The sequence below is a fragment of the Falco punctatus genome, assembly GCF_963210335.1.
Source record: "Falco punctatus genome assembly, chromosome: 4".
NCBI classification, from domain to species: Eukaryota; Metazoa; Chordata; class Aves; order Falconiformes; family Falconidae; genus Falco; species Falco punctatus.
The window spans coordinates 71690200-71717523 of NC_137583.1; the positions used below are offsets into that span (position 1 = coordinate 71690200).

At 38.0% G+C, this 27324-nt stretch overlaps 1 protein-coding gene across 1 annotated transcript in view; it reads right to left on the bottom strand.

Annotated features, from left to right (window-relative positions):
* Positions 1 to 27324, bottom strand: part of PLXDC2 (plexin domain containing 2) — a 272130-nt gene that overhangs the window by 67892 nt on the left and 176914 nt on the right. Inside the window, exons 5-6 of the mRNA XM_080382355.1 lie at positions 6493 to 6615; positions 3499 to 3617 (exon numbers count right to left, since the gene is read on the bottom strand). Coding sequence (XP_080238481.1) covers positions 3499 to 3617; positions 6493 to 6615 — 242 coding nt within the window. The remainder of the gene's footprint in view (positions 1 to 3498; positions 3618 to 6492; positions 6616 to 27324) is intronic.

A 27324-nucleotide genomic window follows, 5' to 3' on the forward strand; every position in this document is an offset into this window, starting at 1 on the left:
GAATTGAACTTCTGTGAAATTTAGAACATAAGAAATGAGTATTCAATAAGAATACATAAAAAAGTATGCCTCTGCAGAAAATTGTCTTTATTAGTATGTTCTGTTGGCTAGTTTGCATTGTATTGTATTTCATATGTAGCAGAGGTGCACCAGTAAAATTTTCCTGCCAGCTGACGTTTCCTGACATATTGACCATTTGCCAGAAAACTAACAGTTGATGTAAGCAAAGTGGTATTTAAAATAAAAGGTGTGTGCACTGCAAGCAAAGTAAATTGGTAAAAAGATAAATATTTGACTTGCTATGGGACTTCATTATATTTCAAATTGTTTTCACATTTTTAAAACTTGACTTTACAGCTCTTTCTCCTACCCATTAACCCTTCCTGAAAGACATTTCACTACCTGGTGACTCAGCTCCTTTTCTAAATCCTCCCCTGCCCCCCACCCCCATCCCCACCCCAAATCTATTCTGGATTTTGGGTAACAATTGTGCATTTCAGATTGCTTCCTACTGGGCAAACAACAGGGCACAGAAGACAGGGCAGAACAGCTCCTCTGATACTCTGCAAACCTCAGCCAAGATCCTGCCTTGGTAGTCAACACCAGATTTATGAGGTAGCAAACCTGATGTAGGAGCAAGGAAGGATATAAAAAAAGATAATCTCAAATGGTTTGAATAAATAAGAAATAAAAGGTAAAATTTACCTGAAGTGCTTTAGACATAAGAGTCCCTATTTGTACCTCCCTTAAATGTGTAACAGTTATTTTAAAAGTAGGTTCTTCACAACAAATGCCTGGTGTCGTCACTAGTACACAGCCCCTGTGGGACGCTTTATGAAGTTTCTGGCAACCTGTCTGCTGCATTTCTTACATGGTGTTTCAACTTGGAAACTTTCAATGCCAATGAAATTAGGACCTCACAGATTTGCCATACATCACTGTCATTTTTGATGAACTGTGATGCTAAAATGAAATGACACCAAAAAGATGGTAGAAATCTTCTTGTGCAACTTTAACACATGCTAGTGAGCACTCACACAAGTAATCTTACTGGAGTTAATGGGGCTCCTGACAACATGACTCACCAGCAAGAGAAATGATTCCAGAAGGGAGGACTTCCTCAGAAAGCAATGGATTCAGCTCTGGAAAGTAAATAAATTCCTAGCCAGACTTATGAGCACTAGAGTCAACTTCAAATTTACAAGTGTCAGTTTTTCTTTTCAGACAACTTGTGTCAGATCAGTGATTGGAAGTTTTATTCAATTTTCCTCATTTAGGTGACAAGATAAGGTACTTTTAATGGAAATAAAGTTGTCAATAAAGAGCGTAGTCTTCTGGAAATCTCAGTCTCCAAATCCATTCCCCAAGTAATTCTCAATGGAATACACTAATCGTAACATTCTAAGATTTTATGAAAACCTTTTGTATGTAACATGTAAGCATGTTACTACTACGACTTTAAAAAGTCTTTTTCCTTAACTATGTGTTCTAAAGTGATGTTTGGTAATTCCGTTCAGGACAATAAATCATGACAGGGTATTTCAAAGATTCAGCAGAGGAAAAAATGTAAATTATCCTGTTTGTAAATTCCAGTTCTTTCTGTCTCAGGATTAATGAAAAGAACATTAATAACTCCTCACCACAAAAGCACTGTGGTTCTGGAGGAAGCTTCTAGTAGTGCAGTGACAGCAAGTAGCCTACACCACTGTAGCAGAAAAATTGTTTATCCAGAGATTAAATTACATACTTGCATGCAATTCCAGGGAAACACATGTGACTGATGATGTGGTCCATTTCCTCCTGTCTCCCTAAATGAATAGAAGTTTTCCACTGCCCGGCACCGTGCATCATTGTTTACATTTATACAAAATGAACACAAGATACAATCAATTTAGAGCAACTTCTATCACCCATATTAGATTCATTCTGCACAGGGCTGGACAGTAACAAACAGGGCAGAGCGTCTCATAATCAAGAACAGCAGTGTCCTGAAAATGGCGCCATTTTAATGTCAGAGTGCATATATAGTTCTTGTCTTAAAATTACAAATTAAAATTTAACTTATCTTAAAATTACAAATCTAAGTAGTGTCCCTCTCCACTTTTCTGGGTCTTGAAAGCAGAAACTTTTCTGAGTCTTTAAAAAGGTTTCAACAACAAGAGATAAAGCTTTGGTGCACACACAGGCTCTACTGTGCTAAGCAGAGTAAAGCTTTCATGAAGCTGGAGTTGAAATGCAAATACACTGCATTTCCATAGATGAAGTCTACTAGCCTGTACATAACATTATGAAATAGCCTAAGCAGACTCTGCATCAGCATGTCTTTTGTAAGACAAGGAAAGCCAGGTATGTGGGCATACAAGAAGTTTCTTGTGTCTACAAAACTAATCCAGTAAGGGTGTCCTGCAGCAATCCTGTTGGCTAAGTGCAGAGACACCTATCTTAGATGAAGATATGACTGCTTCTAGTAGAATAACCCAGATCCTCACTAGCTTTCTAATGAAGGAGAGTGGAGTACTATTACTTCTGCTTCATTCAGGAACATGGCTCTAACACAGGCATGGAAACCAAGCCTGGAGCTCATAACTGGTTTATAGCAGAGAGAGAAGAGAACCCATATTTTTGAAAGTCTGGACATTCAGTTGCATCACCGATTACATTTTTTAATATAAGGATGGTAACAGAGAGACTTACATCTTGAAGAGAAAGTCATACTTGGCATGCTAAACTGAGATTAAAATAATCCAAAAAAAGAAAGAAATTGGTCTTTGTCCCTAAAGATTTGAGCTTTTCTACCTTCTGATTCTCATTTGCATGAAATTCAACTGGAGGTATAGCCTCCAGGCTATAGCCTCCAGGACCTTAACAAGAATAAAAGCAGATCACCTCAAGTAACAACTTAAATTCTGAAACACTCAGAGAATGCAGAAGAGTCCAACCAAGACAACAATGTATTGTTGCTATGAAGGCAAACCAAATGGCCTCAATCTAACCAGTGTCATCACCAAACAGATGGAAAACCTCACAGAGCTAGAGACACAAACCAGTTATTTCTTATTTGAAATATATGAACTTTGAAACATGTCAATTGCTAAGAAATGATAGCTGCAGGAGAAAGGTGACCTCAATACAAACCATTGATTCCAGAGTACTTTCAAAGACACCCAAATTAAGTGAACTAATTGAGCAAACTGGGCCCTACCTTTCAAAACCCAAGAGGAATTTACTAAACAATCAACTCTTACAATCACTCAAAAAAGGCCAGCTGAAATCCAGGAGTTGCACATTTGAGATGTGTTGATGGTTTTCAAGACCATCACATGAACATCACTTTTATATATATCACATTTTCAGCAAAATGGTGATCTTATAAGCAATATAATGATCTTATGTATCTGAACTTCCAAATACGCTCCCCACCCAAAAAAATGCAGGGAAATTCCTGGCAGGTATAAAGTAATTTTTCTACTTAAATGACAATTTTCAGACCCAACTTACTTCTTTGTAGCCGAAAATGATACGCCCATCACTGAGAAGGGTAGCCTGAAAAGTGAAACTGCCCAGGTTGTAATTATCCTGCAGATGTACATGGTCCCACTGGACAACTAGTGCTGTGCCTGTGAACCCCAGAGTGGGGGCAGAGAGGCAAAGGGAAGAAAAAAATGTGAGAAAAATATTAACTGACTGTAGGAAAAGTACTTAACTGCAGTTATGTGAAACAAGAACAGTGATTTGTCTCTTTCAGCAACTTTCAGCCCAACATCTTGAAATGCCAAATGTATTAGAAACACAAGCTGCAACTGAAATCCTCTTAAAGGCAGACACCACAGTGCCACAAATAACTATCTCAACTACTCACAGAAAAGTCTGCTAAAGTAAGAGTGGCCAAGTAACTTGTTTGGAATTGCACAAGGAGTAAATAATCACTAAAGGGAGGATCCAACACTCAGAGTTCAGGTGTGCTGCCACAACCACTGCTCTGCAGAGGCTTTTTACACTATATATATATGCCCTGATGACTTTGAAATGTGAAGTGCTAATAGCATTGCCTGTTTAGTAAAAGTTATTATTTGAAGAATTCAGATTCTTCCATTAACTTTGCATTAATATAAATAAGCATTTTTTTTCTGCAAGGTGCAAGCCCTTGCTGAGGTTCTGCAAGTTGAAAAATATTAGGTGTTGGCAATAAATAAATGTAGTTTAAATTAAAACCACTAAGAATTTACAGATGGGGTAAATACTGAGTCAGGTGTGCAGGGATTTAGTTGCAAGTGGCTTGTTAATATTCATGGGAGTTCTCTGGCTGAATATCCACTTACCACACTGAAAATGTACCCCAAGCAACTTGCATACTCTGTGAGCATGTTTTACAGATGTTGAGGGTTATATTCAAGCAGCTTGGCTAAAAGAAACTTATCACCGAAACCATGTTTATTGAAAATTACTTTTTTGTCTTTATATGCCTTCCTCAACATACTTCTCTTCGGCACTAATAGGAGTTATGTGCTTTGATTCACACCACTTTAATTTAATTTCTTCCTAGAATGCTCAAGGTAGGTCAGTATGCACCCAGCTCAATTTATTTTTCATATATCCTTGAAACATCTTTTGTAACAGATCTTCTGTGCTGTAACTTTCATGAACACAACTTGGTAGGGGATGTCATGAAACTATAAGCATGCAAATTTTTGGTGCACTAAGTTCACCACATTATTGCCCCACGTGTCTTTCATAACTATAGTACATGCTCATTAATTGTGCGCACAGTGCACACAGTGCATTTTTCCTTCTGTGACCACATTCATTAGCTTTTCTGAATATTTTATTGTATTAAATTTCATTTTAAAGGAATTAAAGGGACTTCTAAAAATTATTGGAGCAAAAATAGCCAGAGATTCTAGTCAGTCATTGAGTACCTCAGATCTATGTGCATCTCAGAATCCCAAGCTTAAGTGGAAGTCAGGTGCCTCCAAAACAGTCTTCTCGTTGCCAGGGCCTTTACGTAGATCCATGTGTACTTAAGTTCCTTGTAGTTAGCTGCATGAGTGAGACTTCACGAGTCACCACAATGTGCTCACCCTGCTCTAAAGTGGCAAACTTACCCACAGGGATAAAACATGGATGAATAAGAAATAAGGAGCTGAAGATAAAATTGGCTCAGTTCCTTTTTATTTGGGGTAAGATAGCAAATTCTTTGTCCTAAAGGACATGGGGCCCAAAAGATCATCATGCCTTACACATGAAGAGGGATCCAAAATTTCATAGTACTCAACCTTGTCATGAAAACCATATGCTACGGCCTGATACACCTGATATGAAGACTGAAAGTAAGGAATGCAATGAGAATTAGCAATGTCTTCCCCTGAATCCTCAGATTGTTTCAGTAAAGATGGCAAAACTCATGCCATAATGTCAGATAATTTGCAAAATGAAAATAATATTTTTTCCTGTTTTAAAATTCTCCATGCAGGGAGTAAGATTTTCTCATGCAAGCCTATTTTATTGGCTTTTTAACAAATGCGAGCAATGACTAGATTGAAAGGAAAGGTTATGACTAGGTGCAAAGGTTATAGGATACATTTTGGTTGCTGATCTAAAAAATAAAAATTAATGCACCTGGTTGGAAATGTGACATATTTTTGAACATGTTCATAATTTGTGCTTAAACTCACTATGAATAAACACACATAGAACAGCACAGCCTTATCCAGGAAGAATGAAAACAACCATAGATCTTATGATATTAAGTCATGATACTAAACTCTAAGTTCTAAATTCAGAACAGATAGTCACTGCCATTGTATTTGATCACTAAAGGCCCTAGGTAAGGCACCAGATGCCTTTTAATCACATAGGTTACATTTTCAAAATACTGATTACAGCTGACTTCATGAGACAAATATCCACACATTCAAGGCCTTTGAAATATCTCTGAGAGCTTCAAGTATAACACTGCAGTTTGCCTTTTACCCTTTCAGTCTTTTATAAAAGGAACTGTTGAGAATTCATGGAGTAGATGAATGTATTTGATTCCAATCGTGGGACTCCATGCACACTTAGTCATCGACAGGTCTATTAACCTTATACCTGCCCTGCTTCTGTGTATTCCTGCTATTGCATCCCACAAACACTATTTTCAATTTAGCTAGTGGGTGGTTGGTATTTACTATATGTATTTTGAAGTAACAGGAACTTGCACTTTTATACAAGGCAGATTTTTCCTTTTAAAAGTGATAAAATACATGATCAGTTTATGTACTTCAACATCCAGAATATATCTGTCCAATTAGGAAAAAGCATTCATGACTCCTTAACTGTGTACTAAGTTAAGAACCGTTTATGGATATCTAGCCACATGCTTTATACAGCCTGTGAGTTAAAAAAGATAACAAAAAAGGATTTTTTAAAAATCTTCATTCTTCCTTAAAAAATAGGAAAATATGAAGAGTGAAGGGACACAGACACGTTAATTTATGAAGGACTACTACATACCATTATCAAAGTATCTGACTGTTGAATTTCTTGACACACTGGGGTCAAAATTTGCCATTAAGGGTGCAATATATTGTGTAGCTGTTAGCATTCGATGGACAACTTCTCCAGTATATATGAAACCTACAATAAAATAAAAAAAATAAAAAAAGAGTCCATTTTAGTAACTTCTGAAAAGATTTAATAGAATGGCAGGTTGAACTAGGCATTGCCAGAGCATTATAGGGTCATATGAGAGAAATTAATCCCACCACAAATTTTATAATAAATTAAGTAAAAGCTAAAATTTCAGGAAAAAGTCCATGATGGCTGCCAGAATAACAAAATCCAAGATAAACAATGGAACAATTAGTTCAAGCAGCAAGTTTTTATACAGAAATAAAACCAGAGCAAACTCAAGGAAGAATAACTCCACTTACGGACAAAACGCAGCTATGTGGCATTACCAAAATAAGCCATTTACCACCATGCATATTCTATAGTGCTTTCTATTCCTTCCAAAACCCAGCAATATGCTTTGCTTTTGCAAGTTGTTACCTCTCCAAAAATTAGACTAATCCTTTTTCATATTTTTAGAGACACAGAGTAAGAGACTTTCAGACAAGAAGAGGTGACAATCTTTTTCAAAAAAAAAAAAAAAAAGTTAGATGCAGAGCGGAGCAGATATAATTATGAAAAAATCCTAAGCCACGCAGCATTTCTGCTACATTCTCTGCAGTGTCAGGTCTCACTAGTTTATCGTATTCAGGCATAAATCCACAATACTCCTCAGATCAATAGTGGGCTTCTTCAATCAGAAATGCTCACCCAAAACCTCTTACTGGTTTGGAACTGGAGTTCTTCCTTCAAGGAAGAACAGACATCTACAGTGAATACAGTAATGTTGCAGTTTTCTTCGAAGCAATACTTTGTGTATTTTAATAGCAGGAAGCCCTATAATTTTAAAGAATAAATGGTCGACAAATAAACCTTTATTTTTTAGGTTTGCCAACTCCACTTCAACTGATAATGGGACTAAGTTCTTTAGAAGCCCCAACCTGAAGATCAACTTAAAAACTCCCATCGCCCCAGAGTGAATCTTTTGTTAATTTTTATTTTAGCCTTTGCCTTGCTAGTCAAAAATGACAAAGTTGATTTGAACTATAGGTAGATCTTCAAAACTGAGGCATGCATATTACCTTTCCTCTTAAAGTGTTTACCAGATGGTGTCTTATGCTGAAGTGTTTGCTTTTTCTCCTTTCGTTGATTTAATGAAGTATATTCCAACAGCAAACACACCAATAACAAGAGTATTAGAGCTGGCTGAAAATTTTCTAACAGGAAAAATACTATTTGGAAGATGTCTCACAGAGTTTCAGTTCCTTACTGGCAAATGATAGTATCCACTGCAACAGTATTGATGCTTGTTTGTGTTTTCTTTTCCTTCAGTCATATTGAGAGGCTTTCTTCCTCCACAACCACTTTTACTGACAAGCCCACAAGGTCATTTCTTTTCACACTTAACATCACCACAATACAACACATGATGAAGAAGCTTATAAATCTATCCCTAAAACACAACTGTGAAATTCTAGAACGGAAGACAAAGTTGAACTGGAATTACCCTTAAGGTAGAAACACCATTTTCCAGCCAACTCCAGCTAATATACGATACTAAAAAACTATTAGTGTGCAACCACACTTTCTTAACAACAGTATCTCCACCCTAACCACTGTGAGCTGAGAAAGGTTTGTTAAAAGGCTTGTTTGATATGATATAGGAAATCTCCGAAAGCAAGAAAAAATAACAAGTTTCTGAAGCATTTTAGTCATACTTCTACTCCTGTCCACTCCTGAAACATGTTGGTAAATACTTGCTAACTGTTCATGGAACTAGTTCTACAAGTCATAAGATGCTATAAACAAACAAACAAAAAAGGCGGTTCTTTGGAAATGTTTTCTAGCATGGCTAAGAGCAATTAAGACCAAGTACAATCAAGTCAACTCAAGTGGAGGTGATAAGAGACCTCAGCCAGGTGTGGAGAAAATAAAACAAAAGATTCAGTTGGAAACACTTGGCATTGACAAAAGGGTGAGCTAGAAACCTAGCTGCTTTTGCTTCATTTAAAACACACCTATGTATTCAAATGATACAGTATTTTAATATCTGGACATCTCCAACTACTAAATTAATTCCTAGGACTAAACTACAACTGTCTTGTTTTTCTGAGGGGGAGAGATTCTTTCAGTTAATATCGAAATACCTTTGCTAATTGATAGGGAGAGAGAAACACCAATTAAAAAAAATGTGCCCACACAAATTTACAAGTCATGTATAAACCTGAACTTTCAGAATATACAACGGTGGCTGTAATTCTACTCTGTTAGTCATCATTTTAGGATAGCAAACAATTCTGCCAAAGCATTGTCCCTGAAATGCATTTTCATTATTTCTTATTTATTGCTGTCTGCTTCTAAAATATCGTCTTCAAAAGTATTCTCTTTTGCTTATTTACACATTTTAAATATGTATAATTTCATGGAATATTTGTGCTGATTATTATCTCTGTGGTCACTTGCACACATATTTTAAAACAATCTTGGGTAGGTCTGTAAACTTGAAAACATTCCTCAAAAATATCTTTAAGATAATACAAGCAAAACCTTTGAATCCATGTTCATATATTACAATTAGCCTTAATACTTCAGTACTTATTCATCCTTTGCACAACGGTCCTATCCTTACACAGTTTCCCTTTCATGCTTTCATCCCATTTACAGTATAAATGTCACCATTATAACTAATAATGAGGCAGATACAATAGGAGAAGAAAGGACTTAATTGTGCCGGAACACATAACTGAGTAAACCAGCCCAGGTAATTAGTATCCACGGAGCGTATTTCCAAGTGTTTGCCGGATGCAGCTTTACTTTAGACAAAAATGGAAAGCAGGAGGTGGATGATAGCTGGGAAGCAGGCAGGCCTTGCATGAAGATCATTCTAATGAGAACTCCAGTCATGCTTTGGAACAACTTGAAAAGAAACACAAAGTCATTTCAAATCATCCCAGAGATTCAAAAGCTGAAGCCACCGTTGAGCATGGGCATTTTATCATTTCCACTACGACTTAAAAAAAGCAGCAAATGTAAAATTAACTTATTTCTGAATGGAATTCTGCAGAAAATTGGCTTATACTATCTGTGACCTAATTTTCTGACAGTGGTAAATGCTCATGGTTGATTCTTTTAGTCAAGGAAGAATTTTTCAGACCTGCAATTTCCTGAACCACTTAATCTCTCCTTTGTGGGAGGGGTTGGTAGAGCTCTTCTTTACTATACCTGGAAGCACAATATGCTCCTAAATACTGGAAATAAGACATACAGGAAAGAGTGCTCAGCATTTTGTAAGTTTTATGTGTATATATAAAGTTAACTAAAACTAAGGATGATCTAATATTAAAGCCACTTATAAATCAAGGAGGGTATACTCTTAGCCCTCATAGTGTACAAATGCACACTCACACAGAGGAGAAAACCATATATAAACCATGTATATATACACACATATATGTGTAAACATATAAAAAAAATCTTAAATATGAAAGCACATATCCACTTGTTCTGAAGAATTTGAACGCTTGATTGAATGGTGGGTAAATTCCGTCAAAGCTCCATGAATCAAGTCTAGTTATCAGGTGTTTTTGCCACCATGGTACGAGTTGGCTCACGTACCTTTTGTACAGCAGCATTCCTGTTTCAGGTACAGACATCAATATTATTTTTATGATCTAAAAGCCTCATGTGTTTTAAAGGTAACTTAAATGCTCCCCTTCCACACTGGTTAACATTATCTGAAGCGTGTCAGGGAGTCCCCAGAGAAGGCTTTTTCTGCTATACAACGTGCCTGAAGGTGTTGACTCAGGGAAGCAAAATATGCATGACATACATTTTTCTTGAGATAGCTTACTTAATTCCAGATCAGAGAAGTGAAAAGATGATACTTGGAATTTAAGACAAAAAGAAAAAGCATGCATTGAAAAAACTCCAAACCAACAGAGTGCTACAAGAACCTGGAGCTCAAAACAACAAACAAATCTAACCATCTCATAGAAAATACTAAATGTAGAAAGAAATAAGACTTGGGGGAAAAAAATTGTTCATTTTCTTATCAGGCAGCTAATGTTAAGTAAAACCATATGTTAAAACCCTTAGTAATACAACAAGCTGCAGTTATTTAGCTGAAAAGGAACTGCCTGCCAGGAGCAGCTGAACAATGAAAGGTTTTGCATGAGAGAGATTGTCACTGGGCAAAGGCAGAGCTGCCATTTGAGCGCACAGTTCAGTGTGGGTTTACTCGAGTGCCTTTGCAGCATATAAACTAGAGGGGAAATAGCAGAGCAGCTTCCGAAAAATGGAACCAGAAGAAAGTGGTTTTCCTAAAAGGATAGGCTCCAACCCAGGTCACCCAAGGGAAAGCCTTGATTTCAGCTTGTATATTCACGTATGCAACAAGCTTTGCAGAGATGTAACAACACACTCACGCACACCCTGAAATGTCTTGTGGCATAGCAGAATCATCCTTTCATTTCTCCCTGTTCATTTTCTCACTTAAGCAGGGTGAGAGTACATGACTTCTGCTGTTCATTTTCCTCCAGAACACTGAAAACACTTTGTGCAGCCGAGAGAGAAAACAGTAGAGGAACTGGCAGGAGCTTCCTGACTCTTTGACTGCTTCTTTTTTGGTGTCAGCATAATCAAAGCATCTGAGAGGATCTGCCTGGGGGCATTTTGTGGTATCTCATATGACCTCAAAGCTAACCCAACACATAGCAGTGCTTCTACTGTCCTTACCATCTCAGACCCAGTGCACTGCCCATTTTTGTTAGAAACCAGAATCAGCACAAGTACAGTACTGTACATAAGATTTACCACAATTTTCACAACTTCACCCCCAACCTAGCAATTATATATTGTTGAAAGACTAACATAAAATGGGATGTTATCTATCTCATCTGAGGATCTACTTCCCTAACCCTAATGAAGAACACAGTAGGAGAGAAACAATAAGAGACTCTACCTTGGACTTGTTTAAAAAATGGCCCATAACCAGCTGTGGGGCTAAAGAAGTGTTTAATACCTGGGTTCTGTCAAGCAGAGTTGGCCATCATCAACCAAGACAAAAACATAAGCTGCTTGCAACTTAATGGGGGGTAAAGAAACCTCAAACCCTAAAATTTATTAATATGCTATCTTGATGTCTCCAGTTGCCAGAGATACTGTCTTGCCAAAGAAAAGATTTGGAAAGTGGATCAAAAACTCTTCTTCTGAGTTCTCCAATTCACTGACATTGGTGATGCAAAAAGATGCATTCATTCCTCTTGTTAAATTACTAGTTAACAGAACAGTAGTAAAAATAGACCAGAGATAGGGACTGAGAAGCAGGACATGACAGTTTATATAAATATCCTGTAGACTGAGGTTCTAGCAGTAATTTCAAAATTTAAAATGGTTCTTAGACTTAGCACATTCTGAGCCAAATACTATTGTATTTAATTCTAACCATCAAAATCTCAGCACATCTTCATGAGATGAACCTTAAAGACCATTTCAGCAATTTCTCGATATTTCTGTTTGTAAATAGAAAGCTGCAACTGAACTAAATAGGGAACACAGAGTGTATTTTTGTTGCTTTTTGTAGCTAGGAAGCCCAGACTGAGGTAGTGAAGTAGGAGTTAGAGAAACATATCTGCACTCTCTGTAAAGTTTACTGGAGTATAGCAAAGGCAGGAAGAGAGCTGCAGCCTCTGCCCTCAGAGCCGCCGCAGGCTGGGTGCGCTCGGTCTCATGTGCTCCCTTGCTCAGATCACTGCAATACATTGGCCCAGACGTATTAGTGAGCCCAGCCCACAGAAATCCCATCTAGGATCTCTTCTATTTGCCAGCCACATGCTAATATGTACCTACATAAGTAAACCCCCAAACCAAACATCAAACCAATAAAATCTTTCACTATGTGAACAAATAATTCTTTAATGCACTTTTTCCGTAGTAAGGTGCTAGAGAACACTGCTATCACTTGGGAAAACTATTGCCTTGCCTTCCTTAAGCACAAGCAAGCAAAATTTCCTCAGCAGGAAGGCCAGAAAATTTTAGGAGGGTTGTTACTTAGGCACATCTAACCATCAGCTGGAGTCAATATAAGATAGAGAACACGAGCATAACTCCAGAAGACATGTATTTGTGTTTTCAGGGTGTCAGATAATTCCATATTGTTCAACCACTGGAAAACACCACCTTTTTAAGCAATTGGTTCTCATGCAGTCATTCACTTCTAAAAGATTTTTGTAAAGAAAGCTTTATTAAAAATTAGCAGCTAACAACATCCTGACATCATTTTACTCATTAGCCATTCGAGAAAGTTCATTTCAATTGCAGCACACAAAACAACTTTGCTCTGTTCAAACAAGAGAATAAATTATGTTTTGTGCCACATGTAAATGAGGCTACAGAAACTAGACGCCTCCTATAGAAGTGTATTCCACACACATTAACAACTCTTCCTGCTCATCTCTCTCTTTTTAATAAATCTAATTGTTCTAAGTGGTAGAGAAAGATTCAGCCTTTTTGTTGCAGCTACTCTTCTCTGGGGTAACAAAACATTACTGCTTCAGATGCAACTTCTCATTAGGTTACAAGACTTTTGTTTGGACTGACACTATAAACATGTTCTTGAAATAGTTATTACATCAGTTCAATTCCACTCCTTTATTTAATTTACCTTAGTACAATTACAACCAACGTCATAGAAATGCATTGAGAATAGGCAGACCAGCTCCCTAACCAATAAAAAGGTATTTGAGCTTTATCAACTGGTAAAATTCTCTCCCTGTCTGTAAAGTTTCCATATGTTTTTTCCATTTCAAAGTATATTTTCAAAATATTTTTCATCAACTTATGATTGTATCTGATACCTCATTTGGCAAAGCTCAGAGCTCCAAGTTTTCTCTTTGGTTGAAAGCCCAGTAGGATGGTATTCTTTTTAAATTATTTTAATTAGTGCTTGAGAGCAGCTTAAAAATTTTGAGTTGCATTTATTTTCAGGATGTTTCTTGTTCTCCATCTCGCTGTTTCTGACATACCACTTATTTTCATCTTACATTCTTTTTTTCTCTTCAGCAGTAACTGCAAAAACCTGATTAATCTATTCTCCTTTCTGGAATTAAACTACATAAGGACTCAAAAGACACTTTTACATTAGATCAAAATAATGGCAAGATGTGTCATGGGGGAAATAAAACATATTAGGAATAGTGTTGCTCACATATTTATTTGGTTAAGCTGACAAATATTTGTATAGTTGGATAAAGCATAGCCCACAAAACTCTGCACTTTATATTTTTCAACTATGCTAAAATGTGTTTTCCCTGTGCTTTCCTGATACTTCTCCACCAATTATTTCATGCTGAAGCACATTCAAGAATATGTTATGTTATTAAGCTTCTAAAATATATCAGAATGCTGAATTCTAGAAACAGATAATGCCATTTACTTTCACATCCTGTCCTATATAGCCATATCAATATTTCTTTGATACTTCACTGAAGTAAGTGTTAAGTAACGTCATTTATCCCCAGATGGCTAATTTATTGTTATGTCTGTGGAAGAATGTTATCATTACTGTAATTGTATGAAGATTACAGCATAATTAAACAAAAGGATAACAGCAACTTCAGATCCCTCAGACAATCCATGAAAGTTAAATACCTTAATGGGCTTTCAAGATCAGTATAAAAATGAACCAATCTCTCACTCTGTAATTCTTTTTTTTTCAGCCTTCTGGGGAATATGAATTAGAGATAGATTATACATCTTTTTTGGCTTTTCTTTTGCTTGATTAGATTGAATGCACCAGTCCATTTCTTCTTTTGGCCTAAAAAGTGGGCTATCTGAAAGCTAAACCCCACAAGGCGTAAGTATAACACTGTTTCTTAATTGCATAACCTTACAAGGACTTCTTGTGTGTCTGCATGAGAGAAAAAAAGAGAAGCTAACCAGAATCCTCATACTCTTGGCTGTACTCCTGTGTTACTTATGTAGGTATCTAAAAGCCAGAAGATTAGTTTTTCACCATTATTTTTCCTGCTTCTTTGTTAATACTGAAAGCATTATCTGGAAAAACTGAGAATGTGCAACGTATGTCAGTGACTAAATGCCAGGAAGTTTCCCATCTTGCTGTAGCTTCCCTACTTACTCATGGCTGTTGTGAAAAGTGTATGATCCGATGGAACGTAACCCATTCTGATGAATATCCTATTCAATTCAGCAAAGGGATTTAGGGGATTATGTATCATGAAACTTTTCTAGCAGAGGTTTTTCTTCTGACTTGCCACAAGACATGCCTTGTCAGGAGGCTGTTAGCTATCACACGGAAGAGTATACGAGCAAGACAAGAACTTTTAAGTAAGGACACTGTGATGGACTGCAAACAACCTGCAACTTTAATTGTAACTGAAGTATCTGTTCCCATACTTTAAATGGCTTTAAATTGTGAATGCCCTCAAGTTCAGAAGAAACAAACCCAAAGGTTATTTAGAGTCTAATGACTTGTATCAGTTCCTGTCCGATCAGATGCATACTTCCCCAGGGAAAATTCTTGGACACAGGCATGAAATACAGTATCTACTTGGTGAAATACCACCATGTGATAGCTCCCACGTGCCTCTCAGCTCTGGCCAAACAAAGACCAGCATGGTTCCTAGACTGGCCGGAACCAGAGAGAAGAGATTGGTGGGAGAATTACCTCCCTTGGGCTGAATATTTTAGCAGCTGTGTCACTGCAGTAACCTTGTTGCTGCTAAACCCTGGGATGAGGCTTGAATAGAGCTGCTGGGGGAAAGTCTAATTTTGCAAGTCTGTTTCTGATATAAGTGTGTCTTCTACTGGCTGGGTAAGATACCATTGTGTCTGAACAGCTCTTGTCATCAATTAAATGTTTGGATGGAACTAAGCAAATTAGTCTTTTAATTTTTGAAAACATTAAATAAAAAAGGGTTCATCTTTGCATCAAACTGTTGTAATAGCAATACAGATTTTATTTTCTTTTGCTGCTATGCCTCTTTTCTCCTATACTGCCACAGAGTCTAATAAAAATAACTGTCATAAGCTTTTCTGCTTGCCCTGCTTATTCTCCTCATCCTTCTAACTTTTAAAGCTAATTCTTAACTGGATAAATCACATGAAATGTGAATCATACTTATCACTTGAATTTCATGAAAAATGAAAGACTTTCAGATTATGATGGAATCATTATTCCCCAAAGTTTAAAAAAAAAAATAAGGAAAAGAATAATAGAGTTTAGAAAATTGCTGAATACCATCACACTGAGTTGTCATTCTTTTTATAGAAGTTGGCAATAAAAAAAAATGTTGCAGAAAAGGAAAGGATTATTTTTTAAATTTTAAAAAGTCTGCTTAAAAATTATGCATAACAGAAAGAAACTTTGCAGAATGTCTGGTTTCTACTGTAGTAAATCAGTGTTATTTGAAATATAACTTTGATATTATTAGGTATTAGATTAATTCCACACCCATTATATAATGCTATTATATTACTTCTATTAATCTTTCCTAAACTACTGAAGCTAATTCTATGTATGTAATAGTCACATATTTCTATCCATGTAAAACAAGATCTTACAGCATGTCAGGGAAAACCATGAATCATTAGAGAAGTTTCAGAGCAGCCCTTAAACCATGATTCACGTCTATACATAAAAACTAACACTAAAATACCATGCAATAAGAATTTTTTTATGCTAGAAGGAATTTTCAGAAGGGAATCTAGCGCTGTATTCTTCTACTGCCAACATCCTGCCAGAGCTATATGGTCTCTGGTTCCTTGTTGGCCCACCACATTTGTGCTGGACACAGAGTTCAGTATGGGTTTGCCACAAGCAGAAGTAGTCAGCAGTGAACATACAGCTCAAAACAAGACAGAAGCTGGTAGATGTTCATGTGCAACTTGGGCTTCAGGGCAGCAAGGTCATGTGCGTCTATTCAGAAAGAGCTTCTTATTCACACGTGTTTCTCAAAGTTTGGGCGTACATAAGCATATTACTCTGGTCACTAGTTCAACTCTGCATCCCCCCTGAGAGGACCCCTCTAATGCAGCCATTGTAAGGGAAAAAGCAGATGACTCTGACTTCACCCTGATGACCAGAGCTGGACACACCACTCATCAGACCTCACTGGACAGTTTATTTCCCCGCTTTGTGAACTACTGGGGAGTAATACTAAGGAAATCTCTATCCTGGGTCAAAAATAAATAAAACCCAACCCAAATCAAACAAAACATTTTTGACCAAGATCAGTTTGCTGGTCTAACACTTACTGCACTAGACAAAGTTTGCATGGACTGGGCAGGGTGGAGTGTGCTTGTGCTCCTGGTGAGTATGGAAACCAATACTCAACCAGAATTGCAACAGACACACTGTATCCTGAAGCTGAAACTACCAATTCTGGGCTCATCATTTCTTTGCCTCCCTTCTCCACTCATCACCTCACTATCACTTTAGGCTATTCTCTTCAGTTGTGAAGTGAACCTATGAAAACATCTGGCTTAGAGCAACGCAAGCAGAACAAAACAGAGAACAGGTAGACATTCTAAGTGAGGAAAAATGAGAATATATTTGTCTCAGTGTTTACAATTTGGGAATTAAGTCACATTAGGTCTGGTATCACCAATAATCCCCTTGTGTTTCCTCTCTTTTGCTGCATTAATTCACATTAAAGCAAATTACATTACGTGAAACTGCTGTATTCATCTGCACTTCAAAGCACACAAAACTTCTGCAAACAGGTGGGGAAATGGACTGATTTCCCTTCAATAACGGCAAATATTGCCTGGATGAAGTGTTTCTTTATGATGTTTAAGTTTTTACAGAATTTCAATACTGAACACCTTCATGAGAAATATGGAAATTCATACACAACTCAGTAATACACGATGGGGATGGGAAAAGAAAAATGTCTTTCTCAGTGTCAGTTAATACAACAAGATTTTCGCTCAGATCTAGAAAGATGAGATTTTCTTTCTAAGAAAGTACCTTATCAAAGGTCCCATAAAGGCCTTAGGAAAATCTGTAATGTCAATCGGGGTAATTATACTCTCTCTTCAGATTAATTCTTTTAATCAGAGCAAATGCTTTCCCATATCTTCCTGTTAGAACAGGACCTGTGCTGTACCATAGTTCCAAGCTTAAAGTTTTAATAATCCAACCAAAAAGAATGAATACAAAAAAGAATAAAAATTCAATACCAGTCGGAACCAGATGATGAGAAATTTCTGCCCTGGGAATGATACTAGCCTCAACTTTGAACACAAAGATTGCAGCAAAAGCAACAGCAGTTTGGATGCACCTTTAAAAATAGTGTTTGCATGTGTGAATAAGGGCTCTAAAAGGAAAGGTTACATGATTTATGGTCATAAAAAGAAAAAAAAAAGGAAAAATCTTTGGTTCAAATTCAAATCATGTTTTCAAAATGTGTGGCCCCTTTAAGAAAAAGAACGCTGGCAGGGGTAAGCCTGTGTTGGAGTAGTACCTGCAGAGGTTTAGAAACACAAGGGAATCAACCCTTCCCTCTGAATAGCTCAGACCTGTAATAACCCATCTGTTTCATACAGCCAGAGTGTCCAAACAGGCCATGGCTGGGCAATTGGTGGCATGTAGCTGTGCTGTCCAGAGTACACTTGTCATCAGTATAGAAAGCCAACAGCTGGAAGCTGATTTGCCTGCAATCACTGGAAACCCATTTAGTAAATACAATTCTGCCAAGTCTCATGGCTCTTTTTGTTCATACATTTTTAACAGGTTGAAGTATAGAGTCACCAGTGGGACGCACATGCTGTTAAGGGTTGCCTGGACACTTCACTGTACACTAGCATTAGCCATGCTAGGCAGATGCCTTTAATGAGTAAATTCTACCCAACGCCTTGAAGCACAAGGAAGCATGTACTAACTCAAGCATGAAACTGGGTTTGTGTTTCTGTGCTTCAGTAAAATACATATGAAAACACATGTAGTTCATGTCTTTCAGACATTTCCAAGTGACTGGAAGGGTTACCTTTCATAAATTCAGTATGCAATACTACCTGATCTGAAACTCTGAATGACTGACTCGGATTTCAAATGTTTTGTTTAAGTCTTTCGACAATCACCTGATGAGCTTAAATGCGACTACTGGAGAAGAGTCATAAGAAGTAAACTGCAAATGCCTTTAGATTAAACTAGGCCAAATAATTTTAAAAGGTCCGAGACCTTAAAGTTACAATATTGTTCTACTTTGTGGAAGACACATATCATGCAACACACAGTTCACTCTGATGATATATGTTGGTTGTTTAATCATATGGTAAGTTACAAGCAGCAGTAGGATATCTGTAGTAAGTACCATGTAATTACATGGTACCTAAACAGTGGTCCCTGCCTCCTAAACCAAAATGCAGGTTACAACATAATTATGTTTAGACTAAAAAGTAATCATCACATGTGGCTGGATGGTCTTTGCCATGAGAAAGCCATTTAGGTTCTGCCCAAAGAAAACATATTCATTTCAACATTAGGAGCTGGTGATGCATAACTGTAGCCCCGTGAATCATCACCCATACAAAAGACAAAAGCCATGTCAGGAAAACTAGAAACTACTCTCAGCATATGAAGCCTTAGACAGACACTAGCTGTAATGAGGATAAGATTGTTTCATCATGCTGTGGTGGAAAATGTCTGTATGGTGTATAAGACTCAATAGGCTGCTCTTCCCATCAGATCACAGAATCATAGAATCATTTAGGTTGGAAAAGACCTTTGAGACCAAGTCCAACTGTTAACCCAGGACTGCCAAATCCACCACTAAACCATGTCCCTAAGTACCGCATTTATGCATTTTTTAAACACTTCCAGGGATGGTGATCGAACCACCTCCCTGGGCAGCCTGTTCCAATGCTTGACCGCCCTTTCAGTGAAGAATTTTTTCCTAATAACCAATCTAAACCTCCCCAGCACAACTTGAGGCCAACTCCTCTTGTTCTGTTGTTAGTTATCTGGGAGAAAAGACCTACTCTCATGTGCCTACAACCTCCTTTCAGGTAGTTGTACCAAGCAATAATATCCCCTCCTGAGTCTCCTCCAGACTAAATAACCCCACTTCCCTCAGCCACTCCTCACAAGACCTGTGCTCCAGACCCTTCAGCAGCTTTGTTGCCCTTCCCTGGACACGCTCCAGCACCTCTACATCCCTCTTGAAGTGAAGGGCACAAAACTGAACACAGTATTTGAGATGCAGCCTCACCAGTGCTTAGTATAGGGGGACAATCACTTCTTTTGTCCTGCTAGATAACAGCTGTAGAAGAGTAGTGATGGTTTTTTTCCATGAGCATTTTACTTGCTTCCTTTTGAATAAATAACAAAATGGAAAGCACAGATTAAACCATCAAGATGCAAGAAGAAAATCTTGTCTCACACGAAATCTCAGAAGGCAAAACATAGTCTTGTTCACATTCTGTTATTTTTTTAAAGACATTAAGTTCCTGAAAGATTAAAATCAAGAAGCATGCACAGGCAGATGCAGGAACAAAATTGCTTTCAGCTACCACCTGCACTCACAGTTGTTTTCATTGTTTGAGTTCATGAATGGCAGCAGAGGAAAAATGGAGAACCTATGATTTTTTTTACTTCATTCAGCTTGTACAAAAAAAAAAATGAAGGTTCTGTTTACTCCCCTTGAAAGTGCATAAACATATGGCTTGGCATCCTTCTGGCTGCTGTCATGGCTGCCATGGATTTATTAGGGAACTCATCATTACCTCTACTCTTGTCCGAATTCTATACCCCACAAGCTGCTACTTTTACAGGTTGCCATCAGCATGTTAACTCATACTCCTTCTTTGAGGAATATGTTCCCTTGTTCAGAGTACATGATCTTATTTGGTAAGGTGCATATACCATTATTTCTTAATAATGCCTTTTTCTACCGCAGGGTTTGATGATCTTTGTCAAGAAATTAAGAACAAGGCAGCAGGAAAAGATTTCAAACGTCCATCCTGAGTATACAGTTTGGGGCAGTTAGACGACAAAGAAAACTTTCAAAGCTGAACATCACTACTACTATTCTTTGAAAATCTGCTCCCACAACTGGGCGTTCATCCTCTTTGGTTTGGGGACTCAGTTACAATGTTCAGTCCTCACCATTGCATGACACCATGATCTCCAGCAACATCTGGGTTACCGATTTTAAAAGCCAGAGACCTCTCCCCTTCAAGGTCATTGCAGAGCATTCAGCAACTCTTGGATGTTTTTGGTCTGATAAGACTGCAATCATTTCATTAGCATGGGAAACTAATATACAAGAATCAAATAGAAATGTAGACAGAAGCACCTAGAAATGTTCTTATTTTGTGCTTGAATGTGATGGGAATAGAACAGGAAGCAGAGTTGTCTGAGCATATGTAACAAACTTCTTTAGGGAAAACTAAACCCACAATTTTTGCCTTTGGTTACAACGTTAAGCAGGAGTTCAATGCTTAAGTGATTTGTAAAGTTGGTGTTCATTTGCCTCCTTCTAAACAATGCTTGCTGTGAGAGCTTAAAAAACCTATACAGATTTTGCTTCATATGCTCTCTGCTTCTGTGCATAGCAGTTGCAGGGTGTATTTAGCTGCTTCTTATTTTGAATTTTAATTGTTTTCAGAGCATGGACACGTTGTGGCAGTTTCTGAAGGCAGGCAGTTTGGCTCTTATAGGGTTGATAAAACAGCGCATGCACTGAAGCCACTAAGACTGGGAAAAGTAGACATGGCTGCAGGGCAGAGCCCAGCTCGCTATACAGACAAATGAGTTGAGGAACCCACTGAAGCCACGGATAGCTTTATCCATCAACCTAAAGGACACAGAGGCACAATCTTGACAGAAAAGCCAGAGCTGTGAGAGTGGTGAGGAGTCTAGGTATTATGAGGAGATACACTGAAACAAAAATTCTGCAGACAAATTTTCTGATACCAGACCTCCAGATAGTGTTCTTACATCCTGGGGAAAAAGCACAGAAGAAACCCTGATATATCAGGCAGAACTTTAGAGGAAAAGCTTGAAAGTAGCTTAAAGAGGATTCAGAGCATGATGACTATCGTGGGAAAGGAGTCGCTAGGCAGAAGGCAGTTGTTAACCAGGTACTCAGGGCATCTTCCACACCTGGCTGTTTTGCAAAAGTCACAGCACTCGGTGGACCAAGAGATTCTCCTCTCCAACGCCAGTCACACTGAACCTCAGCTTCCCTTGCCCCACCATGGACCAAAGAGTTTGTGCCTCTGTACCTGTCATGCCATAAGGGCTTTTATAAGAATTGCAGTGCATAACGTGACTCTGCTCTTTCCTCAGAAGAGGCTCTAGCCCAGGAACCCACTTGTCTGGACAGAGTTATTTCACATCGTCCCTGGATACTCCCTCTGGCTTTTCAGGCCAATACTTGATGGTTACAATTTTTTTAAAATTCACTGTAAACATACAAATACATAAAACCAATCTTAATTTGTTCTGACCAGATACACATTTAGTAAATTTAAGCAAGGAGGGACCAAGTTGTACCCTTCACTACTAATTGTACCATGTGTATGTGTAGTGCAAGTCATAGCAAGCAGTAACCAAGATTTTGTAACTGAGTCTATGTACAGGCCCCTCCCTGAGTTTTGCTTCATCTGGAAATGTAAAGAAGCGATAGCTAGGACAAAGGGTTGTGCAACTCTGTGTTTGGCTATTGCCTTCCTACCCTGGTACTTTCTGTTCCCTTTTAATCATGCAAACATTATATAAGACACTTCAGAAAAACAGGATCCTGGTAAAGGGTCAGACCCAGCTTCATCTGTACTTTGCTGACATAAGTCAATCACTACAGCAGTGAGTAGTGAAGTTGTAGTGATTCCTGACATTGCCAGAGTACAGCTCTCTGAGTTCAGTGACTGCTGATGAGGAAGGCAACACTATAAATGATCAAGAACCGCGCAGTGACTTTGTTGATCTTAACAGACCTAGCATCATATGCATCCTGACTTTCTTGTACAGTATCAGTCAGGAAGGAGCTGAGGAAGATAAGGATGCCATGCAACTTCCTACATCAATCAAAGTGACAGAAGGAAAATTTGAGTGTGATTTACACCGGCATGCAGTGTGATAGAATAGTACTTTTCCTTGGCAGGGAAGATAATGGTTGGGATTTGTCCAATCAACAGGACAAACACACCAAGCAAGCAACCAAATCAAACTCACTATGATCACCTCCACATCTAATTACTCAGCAATAATAGCAGACTAGAGGGCTGAGGGATATAATCTCCTGAACTACACAGGTGCTTGTTGCCTCTTTTGCACTAAACTGTCTAGCTTAGGGAAAGGCAGTTTCCAAATGGTCACATCAAATCTCTTCAGTCATCTGAAACACTGCATAAGAGGCAAGTTCAACAAGGATTTTCAAGAACATTCATATTTCTGTCCCTGAATTCTCTCTTCATTGCTCATCTTCCTCTATTTGCAGATAAACTTTAACTACAACTCTTTACTATTCACATAAACTCCAGCATTATGCAGAATAGTCAACACCTAAAAAAAAAAAAAAATCACTGCAGAGGATTTCTACCAGTATGACTAATGTGACTTAAATTTATTCTATCTCTGTGTGCTCAAGGAAATAATGTAAGATGCCAACTAAGACCAGTAAAGCTCTCAATGGAAGAAAGCTTGGTACAGGTATTATCATAGTATGAACTCAACTGTGCACAGATCCATGTTGCTGCTGCTCTTCCTTCTGCAACTGCCCAAGGGAAAGGCTGAAACAGGACTGCTCTGGCAGAGCCCAAACTCAAATAGCAGTCACTAAAGCACCACAGCCGGTTGCTTTCTCTGAAGTAATTTCATTGCTGAAATGAGGGTTGCTATCAGAAGCAAAAGCTTTCCGCTTGCTACCTTGGGGAAACTGCCTTGAAATCCCCATCACAGAACAGGACTGCCTTCCCTTTGTGTACAGCATGAACGGCTGGCACCAGACCACTGGCTTACACCAAAATAAAAGCCCATTATGTGTTTATAACCCTGAAAGGGGTTGTCACGAATCTGACGCTAATGATCTTCGTATCACAGACTTTAGGCCTCCAAGACTAGACTCACACTTCTCCATTGAAATTCAGCTTCTCAGTTTTTTAGCTTGTTTAATGAACACACTAAGGTGATGCAAAACCCACATCCTCATCTAACATACTGTCCCCAACCACCTGACCTGCTTTCACTTCTCTCCTATCAAGGGACAGGAAACTAAGCCAGCAAAAATAGTGATAGAAAAGCTTAATTACTCCACTTCATGATATTATATAGCACAAGTGCTTCTGCTATCCCAAGGGCAGTGCACTAAAGGTAGCGGGCAGGGTCAGGGGTGAGCAAAACTTTCCTTTTTTGGCTGTGTAGGCCTATGCCCATTCAAAGTCTCTATGAACTTCCAGCCTTAAACAAGTCAGTATGAGTAATGTTACCCTGAATACCTCTTGAGCTTTCAATTTGCACTTGAAACTCTTAAGTGGGCTAATTTAGTCCCTCTCAAACTTCTAAAATTTTTGGTCTAAATTGCATCTAACAAAAATTTTTACTTCTTCAAGTGTAAACTAAGTGTAAGCTTGCTAGTTAGACTTTACCTCTTCCTTCAGTTCTAGGAGGGAGATACCAAATGACCTCTTCCTGAACTGAAATCACATGCCTGCAGGTCTGGGACAGAAAAAACCCCCACCCAAAACCTTTCTCAACAATGACTGAAAAATGCTTCTGACAGTAGAAGAGACATGCCCTAGAGACATATTTTCTTCTCATTTGCAAATACACTAATTCGGTGACAAGGCATGAGGAAGTAATCACACGGTATGAAAATTCTGAACTTGAGTGTTTAACAGCCACAAAATAAGCCAGAAAAAAAAAAAAAAAAAAAAAAGAATATAACAAGATACTTAAAAACACTCAAGCAGAAAACTTAGAAAGGATCATAAATCTCTCTTTCATTAGATATGTTTCTTTATGGTAGAAAACACATTGGTCTTAAGAAATCACCGACCCACACTTTATTTCAACTTCTGAAAATTCATTAAACCCCACCATGTTAAAACCAATGGCTTACAAATTTGACTTAAATGAATGCCAAGCTATTTCTTAATAGAAAAAACGCAGATATGCCTCTTTAATTTTAGTCACTTACATAAACTATAGAAACAGTAGAAGGACCAAGCTCCATTAAAAATATCTATTAAAGTAAGACTGATGAATTCACGAGATTGAACAGTTTACTCCTTTTATGATTCTATTTATGTAATGTGTCAAACCTACATTTTAATGCAGTTTTTAATATACTCATGAAAATCATGTTTCATAAAATAAATACACATTATTTACAGTGAAGCCTATAAGCAATCCATGTATTTTATATCTAAACGCAATGCCTCAGTTATTCAGCAAAGGCTGGTAACACAATCAAATGAAAAGCCCTAAAGGGCTGAATATTCTACCAGTTGCAGAGATGGCTTTTCACATTTAGTTAATTATAAAAATATTTAAGGGCTTGAGCCTGCAAAGGCTTGAAGGACCATCAACACCTATTGAGTTCAGTCAATATTTACAGTGCTCACAGCGTACAAAACGTCTAGTGGTTTTGACAGGAAGTCTGGTTTTCCACCTATACATTTTTTCTAACAAAGGATAATGCCTCTGTCTACATTTCCTCCCAACATTACCATAGCACTCAAGAAAAGTCTACAGCTATCATTCAGCCACATATGGAATACAGTACTGGAAACTAGATTTAAAATTCTACACACTTAAGTTACTGCCTTAAAGGTCTGCGTGGAAATCTGTGAGCACTGATTCAGGGTGGCCCCTCAGCCCTAATGAGACATTCACATGTAGTCCTCTTGGCAGTCAATATCTCCTGCAGCACAAATGGCTAAAAGCCATGAAGAGTATTTCCCATTTTGTTGAACAGCCTTGCAGAAAAGAAGAATTCAGCCATGCCTAGGGACTCTTCTACCTCAGGCGGCTTCCAGGCCTTCGCTCCAAACACAAGGAAAAAAAAATAAATATGTGTTTACACCTCTGGCAGATGGAAATCGTAGATTCACTTAAGCACAAGAGAGGAAATCCTGGCACACTTGGCACTGGCTGCTCTCACAGCACCTTTCCACGCTGCAGAGGGGGAAGGAGCCTGCTCTGAGGAGGGAACACTATTGCAAAGGTTAAGAGGTGCCTACCCAAGAAGGCTGAATTAGGTGCTCTGAATTGCCTCTTTCATTCCATTGACTACTTAAGTAAATATGCATCTTAATTGAAAGTATGTCCCATCTCTCTTGCCATGTCTCCTGTTCCATCTATTCCTCCACCTTCAGAAAGAGAAGGAAGCTTTTATTGCACAAAAGTTATTGATTGCTTCTTTAAAAAAATCACAACTAAAATAATCTTTTGCCCACTATATTTAATTCAAGATCTGTAAACCTTAAATCACCTATCTACATTTTAGGTAGAAAAGACATCTTGTAAGAACTTTTTTCCCATCATGTTTATACTGCTGCTAGACAGCAGCTCTATAATGCCACTGGTATGTTCGTTCTTTCTATTTATTGAAACGAGCAAGCAGAGAGCATATTTAGAGGAATCAATACAGAAAAGCCACTAAAGGTGGTGGGCTAATTTGGGCAGAGGGATGGTGCTACCTCTCTTTCTAGCATTAAAGATGACAAATTGTTTTCCTTATTTCATCTCACTTCCTATTTTTTCAACAGACTGCACTAGTCTGTATGTGGGTTTTACAGCTTCATACATTTACTTCTATTACCATTGCTTTGGCTTTTGCTTTTCTTTCTCCTTTGTTAATTGCTTTTAAACATGGATGCTTTTTATGAAGATCAGGATACCAGAAGTCCACATGGACAGTAAACAGTGGAGCACCATTGCTACTGAAACATCACTTATTTGCACATTTTCTCTTCGGTACAACATATCTCACTTTCAAAACACAGTAGAAAGGTGCAGCCAAAAACGTTTCTGCAGTAACAATTTGCTTTTAGCTACACTTAACCTTTTATTTAGGAATGTGCAATTTGCTTGGCTTTGCGCATTTCATCCTCTTGTATGATGTGTGGGTTGTGCCCTTTCACTTGACCTGCAAATTAATAAGCTAGAAAAACTCATATATTGTAGAACCAGCACCAATATCAGCTAGTGGGAGCTCTTCTTGGGAGAAGCCCAAATATAACTGTTCCGTGATACATTTTTTTTTTTCCAGTGCAGAGGACAAAACTACCACGTAACACAAATCAGCCAAACTCAGCAAACAACTTTAGACCTGATGGATACATCCTTTAAAGAAGCATCTACCTTGAGACAGCACACACAACTCACACTCTGATACGGCTGTTTCCTAAGACCGTATATGAGTTCCCATCGAGTTAGCAATGTGAAACATAATGCACAAGTTAGTCCTATCACATTTAAGCAAGAAAGTTTCAATTAAATCATTTTATTCAGTGAAAAATTTGCTTCCTGAATATCCCAGGCATAGTTTTGCCAGTCCTCTAACAAAAAAAACGCTGGAATCTCACAGGCACTTACCATTGAGAAATGACATATTTTGGTCTAAACTAGCCCATCATGATATCAGTGCTTCATTTCCATGAGACTGGAGAGAAAAAGTGGCCTTTGTCAATAATTCTAATTTTCTTATGTAAACCTAACATGTTCATGCTGTGTTCATATGGACTCCTTGGGAAAATCTGCATATGCATGTA